General features: G+C 32.0%; 1 protein-coding gene across 2 annotated transcripts in view; it reads left to right on the top strand.

The window, feature by feature from the left end:
• ELP1 (elongator acetyltransferase complex subunit 1) overlaps positions 1-23,728 on the top strand; it is a 60,824-nt gene that overhangs the window by 23,099 nt on the left and 13,997 nt on the right. For both annotated transcript variants that reach the window (XM_074280066.1, XM_074280067.1), the window contains 15 exons: positions 2,776-2,958; positions 4,404-4,510; positions 5,155-5,258; positions 6,210-6,263; positions 6,366-6,471; positions 10,325-10,440; positions 10,819-10,892; positions 11,266-11,344; positions 11,993-12,072; positions 12,613-12,750; positions 14,964-15,049; positions 15,544-15,692; positions 17,767-17,890; positions 21,011-21,108; positions 21,395-21,596. In XM_074280066.1, coding sequence (XP_074136167.1) covers positions 2,776-2,958; positions 4,404-4,510; positions 5,155-5,258; positions 6,210-6,263; positions 6,366-6,471; positions 10,325-10,440; positions 10,819-10,892; positions 11,266-11,344; positions 11,993-12,072; positions 12,613-12,750; positions 14,964-15,049; positions 15,544-15,692; positions 17,767-17,890; positions 21,011-21,108; positions 21,395-21,596 — 1,700 coding nt within the window. The remainder of the gene's footprint in view (positions 1-2,775; positions 2,959-4,403; positions 4,511-5,154; positions 5,259-6,209; positions 6,264-6,365; positions 6,472-10,324; positions 10,441-10,818; positions 10,893-11,265; positions 11,345-11,992; positions 12,073-12,612; positions 12,751-14,963; positions 15,050-15,543; positions 15,693-17,766; positions 17,891-21,010; positions 21,109-21,394; positions 21,597-23,728) is intronic.

Here is a 23,728-nt window from a genome sequence, read left to right on the forward strand (position 1 = left end):
GTATATTAAAGTGCTATAAAATGCAAAGTATTATATTTATAATTTGTATATAGTCTACTCAGCTACACTTCTACCAGCTGAACTAAAGGTTCACTTAAATGAAGTGCAGAAATTATAATAGAAATATGTATCTAACTAGTCTGAAGAATATGTACTTCATTTTATGACAGAGCAGTTTACCTGGGATTTGAGAACTTTTAAAAAATAGATATTTTGATAACTGTATTTAAGTATAATTGATTCTTTTGTAATTTGGTGTATTCTGTACTGTGCATTAACATTATTGTGAGAAGGTGTCTGTGATACAAAAAATTAGGTGTTGTGTAGAAGAAATTAACTCAGTAAGCTCCTCTTCACATATAAATGCCTTTTTAACATATAGATTGCTTTTCTACCAAATTTTTATTTTGAAATAGTGTTTGTTTTTATCCATGACAACTATGACATTTAAGATATAATTCAAACACTAAGTTTATTGCTGATCTGTAATTAAAACTCAACTTAGTAGTTAGGGTTTTAATTAATTAAAATAATTTTTAAAAATTAATTAAAATAATAACCTTTTTTAAAAAAAAATTATAGCCTTTTATTTTTAAGATATATACCTGGGTAATTTTTGACATTCACCCCTACAAAACCCTCTGGTCTAATTTTTTTTTTTACCCTTTTCCCTCTCTCCCAATCAGCAAGTGATCCAATATATGTTAAATATGTGCAATTTCTCTATATATAATTCCACCAATATCGGGCTGCACAAGAAAAATCAGATCCAAAAGGAAAAAAAAATGAGAAAGAAAACAAAATGCAAGCAAACAACAACAAAAAGAATGAAAATACTATGTTGTGGTCCAATAACCTTGTAATTGAAGGATAATGCATTACTTTAAGAGAAAAGTAGTGTAGCAGAAGTGTCTAATTCCAGGCCTTTCCTGAGTGCTATCCACCAGATTAAAATGTAAATGGAAAATGTTAAACAAAATAAATAAGAAATACGTTACAATATAAGTAATGTTCATGGTGGCTTTCACATCACTGGCATTTAGGAAAAGGCCCAGACATTGATCGAGAAAGGCTTGGGTTCAAATCTTGCTTCTGACATGTGCTAGCTATACAACCATAGTCAAATTATTTAACCTTTGAAGTTTCCAGATTGACATAAAGATGGAATTTCCACATCAGGGTTTCCTTGTGTAGATCAAATCACAAGTTCAAACCAAAACAAAAGATATTAATTTGCGGATTACATTTTCTTTTGGGGAGATTAGTCATCATTAGTTTTTGATGATGATGATTTTTTTTTTTCTGAAGCAATAGAAGTTAAGTGATTGCCCAGGATCACTCAGCTAGGAAATATTAAGTGTCAGAGGTCAGATTTTAACTCATGTCCTCCTGACTTCAGGACTGGTGCTCTTCTGCACCATCTAGCTGCCCCCGTGATTACTTTTATATTAGAATAATAATAACAATAACTAGAATTTATTTGGCATTTTAAGGTTTGTGAATAGCTTTACAAATATCTCATTTTATTCTCATAATGCCATTGGAAAACAAGTTTCCCCTTTTTTTACAGTTGTGGAAACTGAGGCAAATTTGAGTTTAGTAACTTGTCCAAGGTTATATATATCAAAAAGTGTAGTTGCCAAAAAACTGAAGTTTTTTCCTATTGCCCATTATCATCATTTGTATAAATCATCTATTCCACTGCACATCTTGCCTTTAGATTTTGTTGACAAAATTAAATAGTAAAATGTAGAAAAAAAAAAATCTCATTTGCTTTTATTTTCATCTAGCCAGCAGCTCAGCAGAAGCCAGTTATCATATTTCTCTATCATAAGTTAGAGCAGGTGGAAACCCAAAGCATAATAGTCTGAGAAATGATCATTTGTTTTAGGCTGATCATGAAATTTTTTTTATTAATTTTTATAATTATAACATTTTCTTTGACAGTACATATGCATAGGTAATTTTTTTTTTTTTTTAACAACATTATCCCTTGTACTCTCTTCTGCTCTGGATTTTTCCCCTCCTTCCCTCCACCCCCTCTCCTAGATGGCAGGCATTCCCATACATATTAAATATCTTATAGTATATCCTAGGTACAATATATATGTGCAGAACCGAATTTTGTTGCAAAGGAAGGATTGTATTCGGATGATCATGAAATTAATAGCAAGGAATTCTGAGCAAGAAAATAGAGTGACAAGTTTTTTACCTCCTATTTTAAATAATGTATTTACAATAGGGCATTAATTTTTTTTATAGTGTTGTGACTTCCAAGAACATAATATATACTCTTATACAAATGAAAATACATTCTGAATCTAAATATAAAATTATTAATAGTCATTTTGCATTATCATGTGATTGTTGCTTCAGGTTTTTTGAGAGATGACTTACTATAAAAGTCATTAGCTATTCAGAACAACATATTTTTTTAAATACTTTTTATTTACCAGATATATGCATGGGTAATTTTACAACATTGACAATTGCCAAACCTTTTGTTCTAATTTTCCCCCCCTCTCCCGCCCCCCAGTTGACAGGCTGATCAATACATGTTAAATATGTTAAAGTATAAATTAAATACAATACATGTATACATGTACAAATAGCAGAACAACATATTTTAATAACAATATAAGTTTAAAAATTTAAAGACTACTTTAAATTTATATGGAGCAATTAAAATTGGAAAAGTGATTTATGGATTACATTTTTAAAATTCATCTTTTAAAACTTTATTCATGTCTTGAATTTCTTGAATATTTCAAACAGAATTCAGTTTGAAAATAGAGAAGATCAGGAAATAAATCCCCTGAACTTGTGCCTTCTAACTTGGATCCAAAAAGGTATTTTCTTGGCTGTTAGTCATTGTCAGACTGGTCCAAGCTCTGTTGTTCACCATTTGACTGTGGCCCCTTCTGAGACAGAGAACAAAAGTGGATGTCTGAATATCAGGTATTAGAAACTTTTGGATACTTTTGATTCATTGATGATAAATTGGAATGATGATGTTTGAATGTTGAATTGACTGTCACTTGGTAATTCATTGGTAGTACAGAGTTCAGTGGTATTTGCTTGAAAATCTGATAAGAAAAATAAGACAGGAACATATATACCAAGCAGAGCCCGATAAATATATGAGAAAAATAAAAAAGCTGTAAGATTCCCTTTCTGGAAATGAGAGAAAACAAAATACTCCAGTTGACTCTGGCTTTGAAAGATGAGTAAGATTTAAACAGGCAAATTTTGGGAATGGGAGTAAGAAAATAATTAGCATCCTCCTTCAGGTGGAGGGATGGATAAGTATAGGTTTTTGAGGAGAAAAAGACAAGTTGAGTTCAGAAAATAAAGGCTAGTTTTACTATCTAAGTAGTAAATCTGATCTATGATGGGAAAAGGTGATTGGAGGCAGATCATTGACGATTTTGAATGTTAGGCTAAAGAACTTAAAATTTTATTCTTTTGGAAGTTTTTGAGTTGTGATATGATCAGAAGTGCCGTATGTCAGATGAATTGGATTGGAGTGGTTAGAGATTTGAGTCAAAATATTGATAGGAAGAAGGTGGTCAGTAAGTAAATCCCCTGAACTTGTGCCTTCTCACTCGATCCAAGAAGGTACTTTCTTCTCTGTCAGGCATGATCAGACTGGCCCATTCTCTGTTCACGATTTGACAGAAGTGGACATCTGAATATCAGGTATTAGAAATTTTGGGGAGTGTTTTTGTTTTGTTAATAACAAAATGGTCAGGTGAATAGTAAAGAAATTCTATAAAAGGAATGGAAGGAAGATAGATAAATCTTAGATTCAGTTATCATCAGTTTTCTACATTGAACAAATAGGGCTTTTGCCATGTGTTCTAGCACAGAGTTTTTCCAACAGAAAAAGTGAATCTTTTTATGTTTATATGCTGACACAAGTTTTTGTAATCAAGAAAGTTGTGTACTACTATAAAAAAAAACATAGTCCTCATTCAGTATGTAATATTGCATCAGATGGAATTAAATATTTTTAGGTAGAGCTGTGAAAAACATCATTTTATTTTAGATTTCAGGTTATTCCATGTAGATACATAGAAAAACAGTAATAGTAAAATACATTGTTTACGTAGCACTTTACAATTTACAAAGTATTTCCCTCACAACTGTCATATAGACAACCATTTGTATTTAACTGGTGAGAAAATCAAGATGTGGAGAAGCTATTATTTCCCCAAGGCTATAGGACTTGTTAGTTATGTTGATTGAACTCCAACCTAAGCTTTCTTACTGTAGTCTTGGGCTTTTATTCCAGTGTACAGTGCTTATATCCCTATGGAAATAGAAGTCATGCCATATGGAAACTGACTCTTACATTCTTTGCTATAACAGAATATCATTTATTCCTCTCTAATTTCTCCTAGCTCATCAGTGACTGTGGATGGAGTTGTGATCAGCCTGTGCTATAATCCCAAAACTAAGTCAGTAGCACTTCAATTAGCTGATGGACAGATTCTCAAATATCTTTGGGGTAAGTATCAAAATTATTACTGCATTATAAGTTTTATAAATTTTCCTTACAAATTTAAATGAAAGAGTTTAGTTCTTGATCTTTTTAGAGTGTGCCAATAAAAAAATCAAATGCTGCATTATTTGTAACCATGGATTGGAACTTCTATCTGCTTTATCATTTTTGTTAGTTTTTTAGAAAAGTGTAATATATTTCATTGCTCCTTTCTCAGGGTTCGAATTCTTGCCTTTTAAAATATTGTTTGTATTATTACATGTAGCATTCCTCCTTTTGTGTGTTTTGGAGGTTATAAATTAAGGTTATAAATTACTCTATCTACTATTTTAATATCATTCCACATCACCTGATGTCAGGTGCCTTAAAACTTGTGCTCTTGTGCCATCTGCATATAGAGAGAACTGTGGAAGTGGAAACTGAATGCAGATCAAAGCTTATTGTTTTCATTTTTTATTGCCTTGGTTTTTTTCCTTGTGGTTTTTCCCTTTTATTCTGATTTTTTTTCCCAACATGACTTATGATAATGTGTAAAAAATGAATATACATGTGTAACCTAAAGAAAAAAATGAAGGAAAAAAAATCTTTTGCTATTGTTTCTTTAAATGAAAAAAAAATCCAAAAAGTAATGCTCTTATGTATATTTGTAGAAGCTCCAACTCCTGCTGTTGAAACATGGAAAGATCATAGTGGTTTTGCTGTCCAGTTTCCCTATCCGTGCACACAGACTACATTGGCTGTGATAGGTGGTGAAGTAAGTGATCCTGGGAAAGGATTTCTCTAAAAGAGAAGGAGGTGCTAGAAAGAAATCATTATATGCAACTGACTTCTTTGTATTTGGCATAGATATGGAAAGAATTTAATAAATATTTTTTATTCAGTCATTAAGTGAATCAAGATGAAATCTAAAACTTATTGTGCAAGTACATGTACCTCTTGTACTAACAAAATTTCATGAGTGGATTTTTTGGGGTTCTACAGAATTGGATGGAAAGATAAAAAGTTTTCAGAAAGCAGATTAGGAAAAGCTGGTCATATAGCATGTATATCCTTTAAGTATGGAATGTTTGGGTAACCAGAACAAAAATTTAGATCCTTCCCATGTAGAGTGCTATTACTGTATATTTGAATGTACTTGAATCAATTCTTATCAATGTGGATATTTCTTTTCATGGTGCATATTGCCATCCAGCCACACTTTCTCAGCCACTGTACATATTGCTCCATGCTTTTCTCATAAATTCCCCCTAGATGGTTCACCCAACATTTTGGGAGCTTTCCTCCATGTTTTTTTAAAAACATTGTGTGAATGCCAGATTAGTTTAACCTAGATTAGTTTAACTTTTCTTAACATATTTTTAAGAAATCCTATTTTTACTTTTGGGTGATTTGTGCCTCTTCAATTGTTATAATCAAACCTTTGGAGAAATTTTTCTCAAGGCAAGCAAAGCACCCCTATTTTTGTATCAAAATTGGGGTAGGAGGACATATGTAAAGAGAAGTTGCATTTCTGATTGGCTCAACAAAATTCTTTTTTTGTACCAAAAAAAAAAAAAAGGACATTGGAAAGAGTTTGATATTTTTTTAAGGTGCAAAAATATCCAAGTAAGCTCTTTAGTAGAGATGGTATTCTTCATAGTTTCTGTACTCACTAGTGAAAAATTAGGGTAGACATGTCAATTTACATTTTCTTTTCTTTTTGTAGGAATGCATCCTAGGACTGACCGACAGGTGTCGCTTTTTCATTAATGATATTGAGGTATCTAGGCTAACTTTTTAAATTGATCCATTGATCATACATAGCTTTGAGCATAGATAAAATACTGACTTTCTCTCCCTTGCTTTACTCTCCACTTTGTAGGTTGCATCAAATATCATGTCATTTGCCATATATGATGAATTTTTGCTGCTGACAACCCACTCTCATACCTGCCAGTGTCTCTACTTAAGAGATACTTCTTTTAAAGGTAAGCCTTCAGATAGGAACCATAATCCATTATGATAGAAATTCTCTGTATCCTTCTAAAGACTTGGGGGATTTTGTATTCATGCTTATTTTTTTAATTTTAATTTTTAAAATATGAAATCCTGGGAGTATAAGAAATCTTGAGGTGTAGTTTAGTCACTTCACTTATTTGTAAGTAGGTTAACTAAGCCTTCTAAACCATTTAGAGTCTGTCCCATGTCCCATTTGCAAAGTCCTCCAGAAGTCCTCTCCTTAACATTCCCATTAGTAACTCATTCTAATGTTCAGTTGTTGTCTTATCAGCAAATTTTATCATATATCTAACCTCCTAAATGTATCATTCTACAAACTGTCTGTTTTTTCATATTTTGTTTGCAGTAGCAATAAAAAAGTATTGCTTAACTAACATATTTTTCTCTCTCAGCTTTACCATTTTATCCACTATCTGAAGGATTCAGTCATATTCTAGTTTGCTAAAAGACAAGGTCCTTTCTTTTTCCTCTATTTTCTATATTTTAAAGGTTACTATTTTTAACTTATCCTGGTATATTACATTTAATAATACCTTTCACTACTACTCTTTTCTTTTTATCATTAACTCTTGGAGTCTTTTTTTTTTTTTTAATATGATTGCATTAGACCATTTTGCTTGAAATTTGAAAAGCTGTCTATAAATTTTTTATTTTTTTGCTTTAAGAGGGTTCTAATCTATATTAGGGAAATAAACTTACTGGCAAAAATAAATATTCTCAGTTTCGCTTGAGGAGCAGAATATCCTGGGTGGCAGAGGTTTCCTAGCTATCTTTCTCCATCTCCAAAATAAGAGTCATTCTGAACATAAGGCCCTTTGTAAAAAGGGTAGGATGGATATTATTAAGTAGAAAGATATTTCAACTTATGTCCAATGTTTATAAGGCACTAAAGAGCAGAAATTGATGTTTAATAAGTTCTGTAGTTCCCATTCTTTATTCCTCAGTTGGGTTCATTGAGGTCTGGGTGTCATGAGCCAGAGATAGCACCTTCTACCCAACTTCAATGATAAATCCTCCCAAGAGAAATAGACACTTCAAACAACACACAATAACATCTTCTCTGTTAGTAGTGGCTTTCACTTACCAAGTCAGATCACAAGACTGCACGTAATTCAATTCTTGGGAGCTGATGAGTTCATTAGAGGGCTCAGGACAAAGCCCTGAAGGACACCTTTAGGGGAGGGTATGCTCTAGAAGAGAATCTAGCAAAGGGGACAGAGGAGTAGTCAGATAGATGGAGAAGAGCCAGAATCTAGAGAGAAAAGTATATCAAGAAGGAGTGAGTACTTGAAGAGAGCTGACCAGCTGAAGAGAGGTCTAGGAGAATGAATGAGAATGGCCATTGTATTCGACAACTGAGAGATCTTTAGAAAATTTGGAGAGAAATTTCAGTGGAATAAAGTTGGAAATCAAATTTTAAAGGGTTAAGAATAGGGTGGGAAGAGAGAGAAGAGATCCCTATTGTAGATAGGGTCAGAAAAGAAATAGGATAATAGTTATCAGGGATGGCAGGTTCAAGTAAAGACTTGAATTGTTCTGAATCTACTTTCTTTATTCAACTGTTAAAGTGGTTTTTCTAAAGTACAAGTCTGATCCTGTTCCCCTCCTCTTCACCAAATTCCACTTTCTCTGTATTAACCTGTAGGATCAACTATCAAATTATGTTTGACATTTAAAATCCTTTACAACCTGACTCCTCCTTACCTTTTTAATTTTCTTGTACTTTACTTCCTCTGTTCTCACCACGATCTAGCTACAGATGCCTGCTCACTGATCCTCATACAGGACACTCAGTCTGAAGTCTATGCCTTGGGCAGCAGTTTGGTTAGCTATAGGAAGCATGGTGAAACAGTGGAGAAAAGCTGGACTGGGAATTGGGAAGTCTGGGTCAGAATCCTAACACTAATTTATGACCATGAGCAAGTTATATACATTTTCTTGAGTGCCAATTTTCTTATAATGCACATTATTACCTTTATTTCGAAGAGAATATTGCATAAACCTCAAAGTGCTATGTAATGGAAAGTTATTATGATCACCCAAGATTTTAATAGGAATTATAATTTTTTTTGAGGAAGAGACAGTAATAAACATAACTTATTGCATTAGGTTTTTTCATCTTTTTTTTTTTTTTTCCCCTGAGGCTAGGATTAAGTGACTTGCCCAGGGTCACGCAGCCAGGAAGTATTAAGTGTCTGAAACCAGATTTGAACTAGGGTCCTCCTGAATTCAAGGCTGGTGCTCTATCCACTGTGCCACCTAACAGCCCCTAAGATTTTTTCATCTTTTAATCAGTATTTTTAATCTTCAAATTTTTTGTTATTCTAAGCTTAATAAACACTAACAGCTGTTCACATTTTCATAAGAATGGAAAAATGAATCGAATATGAAATCTCATTTCATGACTATGTTTTCATTTTATTACAAGTTTCAAAGTTGTTTCACTTGCCTATTGAGCTATGAAACTCCTGATCTCTTCTGCATTTTCTTAAAATATATTGTCATTCATTCTTTATTCCTTTTTTTTTTTTTTTTTTAATTTCTAATACTAGCTTCTCTCTCATAGTCCTACATCTCTCCCTGGCCCAAAAAAACATATTCCTTAATTAGTTAGTATAGTCAATAAGATAAATTCACATGTCCAAAAAGGTATATTTCATTTTTCATCTCTAGTCTTTTCACCTTTCTGTCAAAAGATTGGAAGCATGATTCATTATCAGTCTTCTAGCATTGCAGTTTTTCATCATTTAACCAGAGTTCTCAAATCTGTCTTTAGTAGTTTTTATTTAGTAGTCATTATATAAATTGTTTCCTGATTCTATTCTTTTCACTCTGCATCAGTTCATGTTCGTTTTTTCAGGTCCCTCTGAATCCCTCCCTATTGGCATTTTTTTAATAATAATACTCTGTTATGTTGATATACCATAATTTGTTTAGCCATTCCCAAATCAGTATACATCTCAGTTTCCAGTTCTTTAGTACAACAAGAAATAGCTGCTATAAATATTTTTCTACTTTGTGCCTTTTCCCTCTTTAAAAAAAATTTATTTCTTTCTCTTTTTGGGGTTCATGCTTAGTAGTGGTATTGCTAAATTAGTGCTTTAATTACTTTTTGGGTATAGTTTCAAATTGTTCTAAAGAATGATTAGAGCAGTTTCCACTTCCATTAGCAATCTGTGAGCCTTGCAATGTCTCCACCAATAGTCATTTTCTCATTTTGTCGTCTGCTGATCTCATGGGTATGAGGGGCAATCTCGAGAGTTTTTTTTAATGTACATTTCTCTTATTAGTCATCTGAAGCATTTTTTCATATGATTTTTGAAAACTTTTTTTGAGAACTACCTTTTCATATCCTTCAATATTTTATCTGTTGGGGGAAATGGCTCTTGTTCTTATATATTTGAATTAGAATTTGTATTTATCTTTGATATTAGCCCTTTATCAGAGAAAAGACTTTTTTTACCCCATTAAGTTTTGTTTTTTTTGTTACATTGTTGTAGTCATTATATATGTTATTTTTCTGGTACTATATACCTCACTCTAAATTAGTTAATAGAAACTTGTCCTTTACATTTCTGAATTTTTCATATTTGTTATTTCTTGTGACATAGTAATTCTTTGTTGTATTCATGAATATTGATTGCATGTTAGTATGTTTTATAAATAGATTTAAGTCTTCTTAATTTTCTATTTGATTCTTAGTACAATTTTGTGAAGTTTGTATAATATGTCTGCATCCTTTTTCTGTGAGGTCTTTGCTACATATAGTTGGGTGACTATGGTAATTTTTCAGCTTTTTTCTTAACATTGTGGGGTTTTCAGCTTTCCAAGCAGGTTTGACTAACAGTACTGCCTCTAATGAGGAAACTCTACGAAAAGTGGAAAGAGGCTCCCGCATTGTCACTGTTGTGCCACAGGACACAAAGCTCGTACTACAGGTCAGCTTATTTTCTTAGGTAATTTTTAGTATATAATTACACCAGAATTGAAAATATGTCCAGAATAGAAGTTATCCATAATATTAATTAGAAGCCTGTCTTTGTGTCATTTCTGAACAATATAAAACAAAAGTCCTGCCCTCTAGGAACTTTGTTGGAGGTTCTTCTTTGCCTCATAGCAAAACAAGAGACAGGTAGAGATTCGTCTTCATCAGAGACAGTTTAATGTTGAGCCTTTACTTTGTTTATAAGTCTATGCTAGTAAGTGTGCAGTCTCCTTACTCCCATCTCTCTTTGGACTGGGAAGCTATTATCTGTCTGCCTTTAAAAAAAAAAAAACATAAAATGTAATACATTATTTACATAATTATGTTAAAGATGCCGAGGGGAAACTTAGAAGTTGTCTATCATCGAGCTCTGGTTTTAGCTCAGATTCGGAAGTGGTTAGACAGGTGAGTGTTATATATGGTTTTATCATTTAAAATATTGTTATTACAATGATTGTGGGATTTTTTTAATGGCATTAGGAAAATTTTAGAGCCTGAAAGAAAAATTGCCTTTGAACAGTCTTGTGAATTCTTTTTGTCTATGATTCTATAATATCTAATAAAAGAAGTCCAATGAATTCTGGCACTTTATTCTTAGTTTGTGGTCTTGCTAGTAGAATTCCATGACTACATTCTTGTGATAGAAATTCTTATTTTTTTGTATTTGGGAGATAACCTACTTGTAAATTTTTCATTATAATAAACATTCTGGTTCTAGTAAAATGAATTTTTCTGAAAAAAATAACTATTTCATCCATTTTTTTTCATCTTACCACAGACTTATGTTTAAAGAAGCATTCGAATGTATGAGAAAACTGAGAATTAATCTAAATTTAATTCATGACCATAACCCACAGGTAGATGTTTAAATCTCTAATATTTTCAAATATACATTCCTCAAATACATAAAGGAATAACAGTTAATTTCAATTGTACATTTAAATGTCTGTTTTGAAAATATTTTTTTTACATTGAATTGTCATTTCTATTATATTGGCTTTGCCTATCCATGAATAATTAATATTTAAATCTGACTGTATAAGAAGTATTTTATAATTATGTTCCTGGGTTTGCCTTTTAAGAAAAATTCAGTAGTGTTTTTCTGATTAAACATTCCCATATTAATCATGTTGTGAAAGAAAAATCCAAGAGGAGCAAAAAAGTAAACCCCTCAAAAAAAATGAAAACAGTATGTTTTGTTCTATATTCAGTCTCCATTGTTCTCTTCCTGGATGCAGATGGTATTTGAGAAGAAATAATTAAGTCTGAAATTAGAGAAGGAAAAGGATAAGGAAAATTTTTAAAGAACTAAAACTGACCAAGAATGCTTTAGTTATTGAAGTAGGATGATAAATAATACATAAAAATATTTTAAAATTATATATTATACAATATTATGGAGTCATTTTAGGGCAGAAGTTCATTAACTCTAAACATGTCTTTTGATTACCATCTTTTTTTGTTTTTTCTATAATAAACTGAAATCTTTTTTGGCTTTTTGTCAGGCATTTCTTGAAAATGTGGAAACCTTTGTAAAGCAGATTGATTCTGTAAATCATATAAACCTGTTTTTCACAGAATTGAAGTAAGTGTCTGGAGATTTCTTTTTGACCCTTCTCCAAGTTTTTTATTAATTTAGAACTTGTGGGCTATAAAGGAATTTATTTTCCTATCATGTGAAATATTTGAACAAAAGCTAATAGATATAATAGAGGGGTTCTCTGTTAGGTGGGAGCTCATAGTGATTTTTGTGGTTCCCTAAAGGACCTGTAAGAGCCTATGATTCTTTTTGAACAATATTTCCTAATTTTGAAAATTTGAATGACTTTTTTTGGGATCATAAGTAAAATGTAAAATTTGCATCTAAACTTTTTTATAGAGACAAATCCCAGATTTTGTACTCTTTAGAACTGTACTGTTGGTCTTTGCAACATTTTTTGTTTATTTAGGCACATTTTGGTGTAAATTAGTAACTGGGTTCAGTTAGTGTTATTTCATATCTATACACACATATACACATATATATGTGCATATATACTTTTATTCATGATATGTTTATATATATATATTGAGAGAGAGAGAGACATGCTTTTTGTTTTGTTTTTTTTTGTTTGTTTGTTTTAAGGGAAGAAGACATTACAAAGACTATGTATCCTCCTCCAGTTGCCAAAAGTATCCAAATGACCAGAGGTCCTGATGGTAAAAAAGTAGATCTTATCTGTGATGCCATGAGAGTAGCCATGCAGAACATAAATCCTCACAAGTATGTATTATACTATACAGTTAGAGAAATGATGAAATAGTAGGAGTATGGAATTAGACTTATATTCCTTTGATGTTCATCAAAATGGGATGTTGCTCTTGTGTTTTGTGTGTACAGACGGTTCTCACTTTATGTAAGTCTTCACTATACAAATTCCAGACCCCTGTTGCAAATTCACATTAGGAGTCCTCTGCTCCAGGCATTAAAGTTGTTCTGGCTCTGGGAAGGATGCACCAGGTACTGAAGTTGAACTGTAGAGCTACATGAAGCTCTGAGACAGGAAGGGAAGGAGAGGTGTATAGAAAGTGAGAACCTTATACTGTAGAATCTAGTTCAAAGTTTTTATAGTTTACCATTACATTAAGAATAGTAATTGTAGAAAGAGCCTTTGTCTTGTGATCAAAAGACCAGGGTTCAGGTCTTGAGTCTGAATCTTAATATCCAACACTAACCCTCTCAGTCTCTGAGTATTCTGATTTGGAGAATGGGGAGAAAAATACATTATCTTATCTATTCTTTTTTTTACTTTTTAGTAGTATTTTATTTGTCTGATTATGTGTAAAAATGCTTTTCATCATTCATTTTGGTAAGATTTGGAGTTCTAATTTTTTCTTGCTCTCTCCCTTTATTTCCCCATTTCAAGACAGCAAGGAATCTGGATATAGTCATACATGTACAATCATTTTAAAATGGTCCCATATTAGTGATGATGTTGCACTGTTTATCTCAAAAAATTGTTGTATTGCTTTTGCAAACTTTAGAACATTGTATGAATGTGAGATGATTTTTTTCAACATGGAGAATATTGTCATGACTTTGTCTTTAAGACGCAATAGTGAACTCAAATGAAAATTTAAATGATAAGAATTGGCATATTTATCAACTTCAGGTTGGTCTTGAAATCTCAAAATAAAGGCAATGAAACAATCATTTATTTTGGGAGGGGAGAATTTTTTTGATCTGAACAAATCCTTTACAGTTAGCAAATGTTTATTAAATAATTCTTACTTGTTGGATTGCATAGCAAATATAGAGAAAAATAAATCCAGTTATTTGCAAACTTAATTGTGAGGCAAGATCAAAACTTATGAACAGTTGAATAATGATAAAAGGCAATGGTACAAGACATATTATTAGACTGCATATGATTAATTGCCAAAGAGTGACAGAGACAGTAAATCCTAAAAGATCATTATGTTATTGAGTGACCCAGAAAGGTGTCACAAGAAGGATAGATCTTGACCTGGACCTTGAAAGAAGTAAAGAACTTGGATATACAAAGAGGAAGACTTTCTTGAAAAAGAGAAGTATGAGCAAAGAGATGGGTGGTCAAGAAACTAGTAGATTTCTTGAGTAAACCAACAGACATACATAAGGGATATAGGAAAATAGTGGAACAAAAAGAGTAGATAGGTAAGTTGGGGTAAGTTTAAAGAAGAAAACTGGTTAGGCAGTTTGGACTTCATCTTGCACTTGTGGGGGGAAAGTAGAAAGTATTTAAACAGTTGAGAGGCTTATACAAAGTAGTAAGGATTTTAGGATGTTCATTATGGTGTGATAGTTGTTCAAGAAGAACTAAAGGAGGACAATGTGGAGGCAGGAAGAATTATTTCATCAGAGTTACATGAAAGCTTACAGCATTCTATTATTTCTTTCTCATGAAAGTAAACAAAAAATTTAATATGAGGGATTTATTCCTAAAAGCAATTTCCAGAGTCTATAATGCAATACATACCCAGAGCCACTCCATTCTATTGTTTTTACATTTGACAGTATTAGACAATGTTAATTTAAGTTTATAATGGTAACTAGCTCAATGAAAGATTCTAAAGTTCCTTTTGAATCTCAAAAAAAAAAAATTTCAATTATTTTCTTGGTTTAATGTCAATCATATTTTAGTATAGCCTAATTTTTTTTTAAAATTGGAGATCTTGCATATGACACAAATTTCAGTTAATTAAAAGACCCTAGTCACTCAAATAATAAATTAAGCTTTACAGGATGTGTCTAAGACACTCTAATCTGTCTCGATTGTAGATAAACATGATTTTACTGTAGGCAGACTTTTAGTACTAATATTGCATCTTATACCTGAAAAAGGAGCATCAGAAATGAAAACTTTTCTACATAAAAAGTCAAATGAAGTCTCTAGTAATACTAATTAACTGCATGAAGAAATGCTTTTCATTTTTTTTTTCCTTTTTTCATCTTAGGTACTGCCTATGTATACTGACTTCTCACATAAAAAAGACTAGACCAGAACTGGAAATTGTCCTGCAGAAGGTCCATGAGCTTCAAGGTACAATAACAATGTGTTAATGTTACTGTTTTAATGCATCCTTAATTTCCTATAAATCTTTCTGTGTAGCTTTTCCATTGGCACTAGAAAACAATTAAATTATTTTTTAAATGACAGGAAATCATCATAGTAATGCATGCATATGAGAAAATATTGGGTAGTAAAGGGGGAAGGCAGAGCTAGTTTTGCATGTTGTCCACAAAAGATGAGAAAATTTATATTCAGATAGTGTCAACCCTGTCAAAATTTGAATAGTCTTTTACAGCTTAAACTATAGGCTACTATTTTCTCCAGATTTGTTGTAAAATCTTAGTGTATTTGATATTTTTGTTGCTTTTCTGGGTGTACTCGTATACATTTTTTTTTCTTCAGTGAGATTTCCTTTTAAGAGGATGGTTAGTGTAGTAGCATATTAGCATAAAACTTAGTGCTAAACCTAACATAGTTATTATTGTCTTTTGCACTGTTGACTTGTGATTTTAAAATAATTATAGGAAATACTCCATCTTCTCCTGATGCTGTGAGTGCAGAGGAAGCCTTAAAATATTTACTGCTTTTGGTGGATGTCAATGAATTATATGACCATTCTTTAGGGACATATGATTTTGACTTGGTGCTTATGGTAGCTCAGAAGTCACAGAAGGTATGAATAATATCCATAATTTTTTTTAATCTTTTTATCCCTGTAGCCTTGATAGTGGCAGTGAAGTTTTATTCCAAAAAAATTGACAGAAATGATGAAATTAAAGAACTTTTTTCAAAATAGTAGGTTAAATAGTTGATGTTAAGTAAGCATAAGTAATGCTATATGCTATTCTGAAAAATGGAAAGGATTGTTTCTTACTAGTCCCAAATTTTACTTGGATTAAATTATGGTTTCTTGTAAAGCTAATGTTACTGATGCTGAGGTACTTTTTGTTTTTGCATATGAGTCAAAGATCCTGAGGGTAAAATTTATCCACATCTTTCTAATTTCTTCAAGGCACTTTTTTCCCCTCCAAAATTAAGTACAAACAGCCTATATATTTTTAGTCTGCTCTTCCAGAGAGGATTTAAATGAATTGCCCAGTTGCTCAGAGTACTGTAGTTACATCACAGAATCTAAGAGTTGGAAGGGAAACTTCAGGGATTAACAAATTAAGAACTGATTTTAAAGACTTTCTGTAAAGGATAACTCATTTTCCCCATCCTGTAACAGCTCAGTCCATTGGATGGCTCTCTTAGGCCATTCTTCTCGCAACTACTAGTCTTTCTAGTAGTTGGTCTTCTCTTAATGCTTCCAAAGACAACAGAAATGTTTCAGTTAAGCAACAGAGTAGATAGAGTCGGGATTTGGAGTCAAAGGGTCTGAGCTCAGCTTCTGCTCCAGATATTTGCTCATTGTGTGATCCTAGGCAAGTTTGCGAAGATTCAAATGAGTTAACTTTTGCCAAGTGTTTTGAAAAAAGTACCACATAAATATCAGACATTAGTCATTATTTACTACTATATCATACTGTTGCCTCATGTTGAGCTTGTGGTCTACTAAAATCTTTACATCTTTTTCACACAAATTATTGTTTAGCTTCGTCTCTGTCCCCATCCTACTTTTGTAAAGCTGGGGTTTAAACAACTCAAATAGAAAACTTTAGATTTATCCAAGTTGAATTTCTTCTTACACAGTTCCGCTCATTATCATGTAGAGATTTTTTGGCTCCAGTTTTTGTCATCTAATTAGCTGTTTTTCCAAGCTTTATGTCCTCTTCAAATTTAATCAGTTTTCTATCTGAGTCATGAATAAAAAAAATGTTGCCCAGGATTAGACCAAGCATAAATTCTTTGGGCATTCCACTAGTTTCTACTCTTAAAGTTATCAGTGACCCATTAGTGATACCTCTTTGGTTCTTGTCATCCACCCAACTGAGATTATGTTGAGAAGGACCATATAGCCTTGTCATATTAAGAGCTGGTATAGAGACTTTACAAGTTATTTTATCTAACCCCCTCATTTTGTGTATGAGGAAACTGGGGATAAGATTTAATTAATTTAGATAAAATCATACAACTAATAAGAGGCAGAGCCAAGATTTTAATCCATATCCTAAGTGGAATTTTGGACTTGGAGACAGGGAAACCTGAATTTGAATCTTATAGAAAATAAGACGTAGGCATTTAACTTAACCTCAGTTTCTTTATCTACAAATTATGTGTAAAAATAGCACTTAACTTATGAGTAATTGTGAGAATCAAACTATATAAAGCACTTTGCAAAGGACTCTTTTTATTGTTATTTTTATACACTAAAATCAGTGCTCTTTCCATTGAACCATACTGTTTCCCTCTGTCTTCTGTTTTGTGTAAATCTTCTATAGCTCCCTGTGGTTTTGAAAATTGGCACTCAGTAAATACTTGATTAATAAGTTCTAAGACTTGTTTATTAATGTGATCTTGGCATAAATTCAATTTATTTCATAATTAGAAATAAAAATTTGAAAACAAAAGGAATATACTGAGAAATCCATTGCAATTATCTTTTAGGTGGGAACTTTGATATTATCAAATCTACAGAGTAAAACCATGAGAATGAGATGAGATGAAATTTTAGTTAAATATTAAAATATATTGTTATGCATAAGAAGTAAACATTATTTACATTTTTGAAAATTTTAGGCTAAGTTGACATGTATTATTTGATGTTCAAGAAAAAGGAATGTAGTAATCTTTGTTTGGTTCTTTAGGATCCCAAAGAATATCTTCCATTTCTAAACACACTTAAAAAGATGGAAACCAATTATCAACGGTACACAATAGATAAGCATTTGAAACGGTATGAAAAAGCCATTGGCCACCTCAGCAAATGTGGTAAGTCTATGACAATATTGGTTATGTTGTTTTACTGTTAAATTTTTAAAAAGATAACATTGATAAGAAAGTCATGCAAAATAAATCATAATTTCTGTCTAAAACCTGTATTGTTTATTGTAACTGCAAATATTACTTTAACCAGCTAAATATATTGTGTAATATATATTATATACATGATATATATAATATATCTATTATGTTGTACATAATTCAGAATTTTAAAAATTGAATCATTTAAATCTAATTAAGGGACATGGAGACTTAATTTTTTTAACTATAAACTTAATCATCATTACTAAAGAGTGAAATAAACATACAATTTAAGAAAGCCATACACAAAATCTATCATTATATTCTTTTCGAATAAGCAAATTAACAAAAAACCACTAACAGAAATTAAATGTATTTTCTGTTTTCTTTTTTCTTAAAACACTGTAGTTATCTTGTCTTTTAAAAATGAAATTACAGTTTGATATCAAAAAATCCTATCACTTTATATCTAAGACCTGGTCATTAAAAAAAATTATTTGTGATGAGACCCTGCAACAGAATGGTATAAGTGTCCAAGGAAACATTACAGTGGTAGAAACAATAGAACTTAGCAACATATTGTGTTCTTGTTAAAAAAAAAAATCATATAAATTTAGTAAGCATAGACAAACTATCAAATGCACATGAAAAGTAAGGCATTAAAAACAATTAGCAGTACAGAAACAGATACAGAAAATGTGTTCATTCTTAGTCCCTTCCAATTCTGTCCATAGTTTCACTGCCTTTGGCTTTCTTCTTTTGTGTATATATTTGTATCTACATGTGTATGAATATACACTTGTATATACAAAAATATGCACATGTATGTATATGTACATGTGTGTAATCAATGTATAGTCACTTCAGTTCCACTTATTTTGCTTTGCAATCTTCTATGTATGTCTTTGCAGTTTTTCTTGTATTCATATTTTCCCCTTTTAAAAACAACATTTATGATAACTAACCCTAATTTATTAAGCCATTTTCTAATTGTTATGCATATTAGACTGTTTGCAATTTTAAAAATTATTATAATGTAGTTAATGAATATTTTTGTATAGTGATGGATACTTTTTTTCCCCTATTGATAAGTGCATTTTATAGTATTTTTTAGAAGGTTCTGTATAGAAATTAGAGGGTAGAAAGATAGAATTAAGATTCTTGTATTTTGCTGGGTTGCTTTCTAAAATATTTGTATGAGTTTTATGTTTTCTTTTTTCTTCTTCTAGTGTTTTGATTTGCATTTCTATAACTATTAGGAAATTTGAGCTTTGTTTCCTATAGCTATTAATGTATTTGAATTGCCTCCTTTATAAATTGTCCACATACATCCTTTGAGTTCATTGAAAGTTTGTTATTAGTCTAAAAGAGATATTTTAATTAAAGTTCAGGTTCTTTATAACAGATTTTCTTAACACAGGACACTGCATCATTTCATTCAGTTTGACTTCGTGAAATATTTATGATTTAAAAGCTTCAATTTGTTTATTCTTAAAGATTGAATGAAACTTAAAATGATACCTAAGAGCCACTAATAGAAGCTGTATTTTTTCATTTAATGAAAAAAGTTTTTCTCTCAATTTTAAATGTTTATAAAAAAAATTATTTTTATTAGCCTTTGGAAAATCTAAAATAGCAATGCTGCTGCACTATTGAATAATCTCTGAAACACCTTTAAGCAAAATGATGCTGAATTCTAGATCTTCTAATTCAGAGATTCTTAACCTGGATCTGGAATTTGTATTTTGTTTTGTTTTTTAAGTTGCATTTTAGTATAATTGTTTCCTTTTAGTATAATAATTCAGTAGTAATTGTATATATTACTTTACTCATTTAAAAGAATCATTCTGATAATCATTTTCTTTACCAGTCTTCCAATAATTATATATGTATATAAGTCTGCCATAGCACAAAAAAATAAGAGCCCCTGTTCTAACATTTAAGCCAGTAGCCTGGGCTAATGAAAACCTTAGTAGTCAGGACTAATGTGGAAGTTTTTATAAAAGTGCTCAGTAAAAACGTAAGGATGACTTAATTTTACTCTAGACGTCTAATAGTTATGTGCTAGAAACCCCAGTACAACATTAATTGTTCAGTTGTGATTGAAGTATAGTGCCATGAGCTTTAAGCAAACATCACAGCCCAATCTACTTAGAAGGTTTCAGAAGTTGGCAAGTTTATAGAGAAAAGATCACTCCCATTTTTAACAAGTTGTGATTTCTCATTGCCTCTCTTCATGGATCCCTCTTCCTTTAGTAGCTCACGTCAGCAATGAACAACTCTCCCCATCGGGGAAAAGCAAGGATTATGGCAGTAGGCCACAATGACCATGAAGGTATATAAGAAATTTTACTTAGAAAAGCTGTCTGCCATTTTAATCATACCCTGAAACAACCAAACCTGAAGCTTTCAGGTGTGACCGTTGTAAGAAATCCTTACATGTCTGTTCCCAGTTGCTATTTCTGAAGCAATTCACTTGGAGGCTCACCAACAATGCATCTGTGTTTCATTTCTAGAGTGACTTCTGTGGTTTTAAGGATGAGACCTCATTCTTCCCTTTACCTAACTTGAGCCTAGTTCATGGAAAAGCCAATTTTGTCTTTGATTAATTTATTCAGTAAACATTACTCAAAGGTATGACTAATGAGTACTTGTTCAAGCACAAGTTTTAATAGCTTAGCTGTACTCTTTTAGGATACTGGGTGTATGTGTGACACATATCTGTGTTTATATAATATACAAGTATGTGATATTCATGCTATCAACACACATATGTTTGAAATTGAATCTACATTTAGCACACTACCTTGAAATCTTATGGTAGATAAGCCATTTGAAGTGAGCTGTTTTACTCTAGTGAAATGAGTAAATCACAAAATGGCAAATCAGTTCAATATAAGGAGAATGATTTATTAAAAAGTTTTCCACCAGGCTGCCCTTGAAGATAGTGAAATCTAAACATGATACAGAACCATTATTTCTCAGGGTTGTTCTACATGATATTACTAATTGGGCAGTTGAACTAGATGATGTCTTATATCCCTTCTAATTCTAAATTCTTTATTTTAATTAATTCTATTTCCATAGGACCTGAGTATTTTCCAGAATGTTTAAACTTGATAAAAGACAAAAACTTATATAATGAAGCTCTGAAATTGTATCCATCAGGTTCTCAACAATACAAGGTCAGTGATTTGTTATTCCAAGGTTTTGTTGAGTTTGCAGTAGAATTATTTAGACTAGTATTATACCCAGTAACTCTGGGTTACTTAGGTAACTGTTCTTGACTTTGAGGTTTATCTTTAAGCTGTTTAGACATATTATCCTAAATAAGCGATATTATATATATCACACACACACACGCAGACACACACACACACACACACACGTATGACCAAACCTGTCTGCATTGAAGTTATTTTACTGATACTGGAGTTTTTATAATTTCATTTACCCTTAAATTTGCTTTAGGATATCAGTAGCGTGTATGGGGAACACCTGAAGCAAAAGAATCTTTTTGAACAAGCAGGACTGGTATTTGCCCGCTCTGGTGCTTATGAGAAAGCTTTGGATGTTTTTGTGACCAGTGGCAGCTGGCAGCAAGCCTTCTGTATGGCAGCTCAACTAAACTATACCAGTGACCAGTTGGCTAGTCTGGGTAGAACTCTGTCGGGTAAGACTTGGTATTTACTTCACCTGTTCTATATAACCCTTTTTTGTTATTTCTTTGACACATTTGTACATTCTTAATTTTCTGTGTCACACTTTAAGATAATTTACACAGCTCTCAAATTGGGAATAATAGAATATAAATCCAATACGATTTCAGACAAAGCTAGTTTTTAATTTTGGAGATAAGAAGATTGTAGATTGTGGAGTAAATGGAGAAATGACTCATAATAAACAGGTTTTAAAAAGGGCATAAATGCATAAATGAGGGAAGAGTAATACATAAATGGATCCAGGGTACTCCAGGGAAACCTACTTTACCATAACATAACAAGGAGATCCTTTTGACTCACTGTTTTGTTCACAATACTCTGGTTAGGAAGCACTGTTACAGTCATACACTGTAACAGTTATACAGTAAACAGATACTTGAAATAGTGTTCCCTTTGTTCCACTTGTATCTTGTTGTTCCCTTTCTGCCAAATTCATCCTGCTTATCAGCCTCATCTTTGTCTGTTCAATCCCTATTTTAGACTTCTTTCCTATCCATTTATTCACTTTTTATCATTCATTGGTTTTGTATTCTCTCATCTCCATGTATATATATGTGAGTCACTAAATCTGTGGATAGTTTAACAACTGTCAAGTGCAGTAATTCAGCATCCTAGTCTATAAGTCATATATTTGGCTACAAAAATAAAATTTCTCTGTCTTATTGGTAGTATATATATAAAATCAGTATATGAAAGAACTCTTGGTAGTATAGAATTGCAAACCAACAAATGTAGAATTCTAGGGCTTATGTGTTTTTCAGTTTTTGTCATCTCTTATTGCTGTCCTATTTGGAAGAAGTATCAGTTTCCTTAGACTGTACATAGTAAAGAGATGGCTTGCAAGCACCATAGAGGCATGTAGATGTAAGAGGAGACAATGTTAAAATACAGCTTCAACATTTCTGGAAGTAGCCAATAATCTTTTCTACATGCTAAAGTTTCTTTGTAGAAGAAGTTAGAGACACTGAAATTTGCTTGTTTTTTTGAGCATATAATAGAGCAATAAGACTTCCCTTTTCCTGATGACAATTCCTGTGTTCTGCTTGGGTACCTCTCTCTTCCAGTGGCCTCAGGCATTCTAAAGATCTTCTGCTTTTAATTTTCTGCTGCTGAGCCATAGAGCTCAATTTGAGCCACAAAAGTCATCTTAACCTGAGCTCTAGATTAAAACAGCCCCAGGTTATCAGAGTTTAAATATTCCTCTTCCAGCTTCTTCTTAGGATCCTGGCAGCCTGCTTTTTTCCTAGGTACAAGAAATTCTTTTTCACATGAAGCAAGATGAAATTTTTAGCCATGTAGGAATTTAGATAGAAAGATATTTCCTAAATTTTCCAAAAATGTTTTGCATGTCTAAGCTGCTGAGTGATTTAGAGATATTTCCTACAGAGTTTGTCTTTCACATTTTGAGCATTTTCTCATTCTTCATGAATGTTGTATTTCTTCTGTCCAGATTTACTATCCTCTGTTCATTTTCTCTCCTGTGTAACTTAATTAGGTTCTGAAGTTGATCCAGGCATTATGTTTTATATTCCTTTCTCTGGCTTTTTCTCCCATATTGGTTGAGAGAAGTAATCTTAATGGACAGGTTAATGTCTCAATTCAGACAAACTGCAAAGTTTTTTTTTTTTTTTTTTTTTTTTTTTTTTTTTTTAATTATATATATATATATATTTTATAATATTATCCCTTGTATTCATTTTTCCAAGTTACCCCCCTCCCTCTATTCCCTCCCCCCGAGGACAGGCAATACCATACATTTTACATGTGTTACAATATAGTCTAGGTACAATACATGTGTGCGAATATCATTTTCTTGTTGCACAATAAACAATAGAATCCAAAGGTACATGCAACCTGGGCAGACAGATATTAGTGCTAACAATTTTGATTCCCCTCCCAGTGTTTCTTCTCTGGGTGCAGCTACCCCTGTCCATCATTGATCAACTGGAAGAGCGTTGGATCTTCTTTATGTTGAAGATTTCCACTTCCATCAGAATACATCCCCATACAGTATTGTTGTTGAAGTGTACAGTGATCTTCTGGTTCTGCTCATTTCACTCAGCATCAGTTGATTTAAGTCTCT

Source organism: Sminthopsis crassicaudata, chromosome 1 (assembly GCF_048593235.1).
Source record: "Sminthopsis crassicaudata isolate SCR6 chromosome 1, ASM4859323v1, whole genome shotgun sequence".
In the NCBI taxonomy this organism is placed as follows: Eukaryota; Metazoa; Chordata; class Mammalia; order Dasyuromorphia; family Dasyuridae; genus Sminthopsis; species Sminthopsis crassicaudata.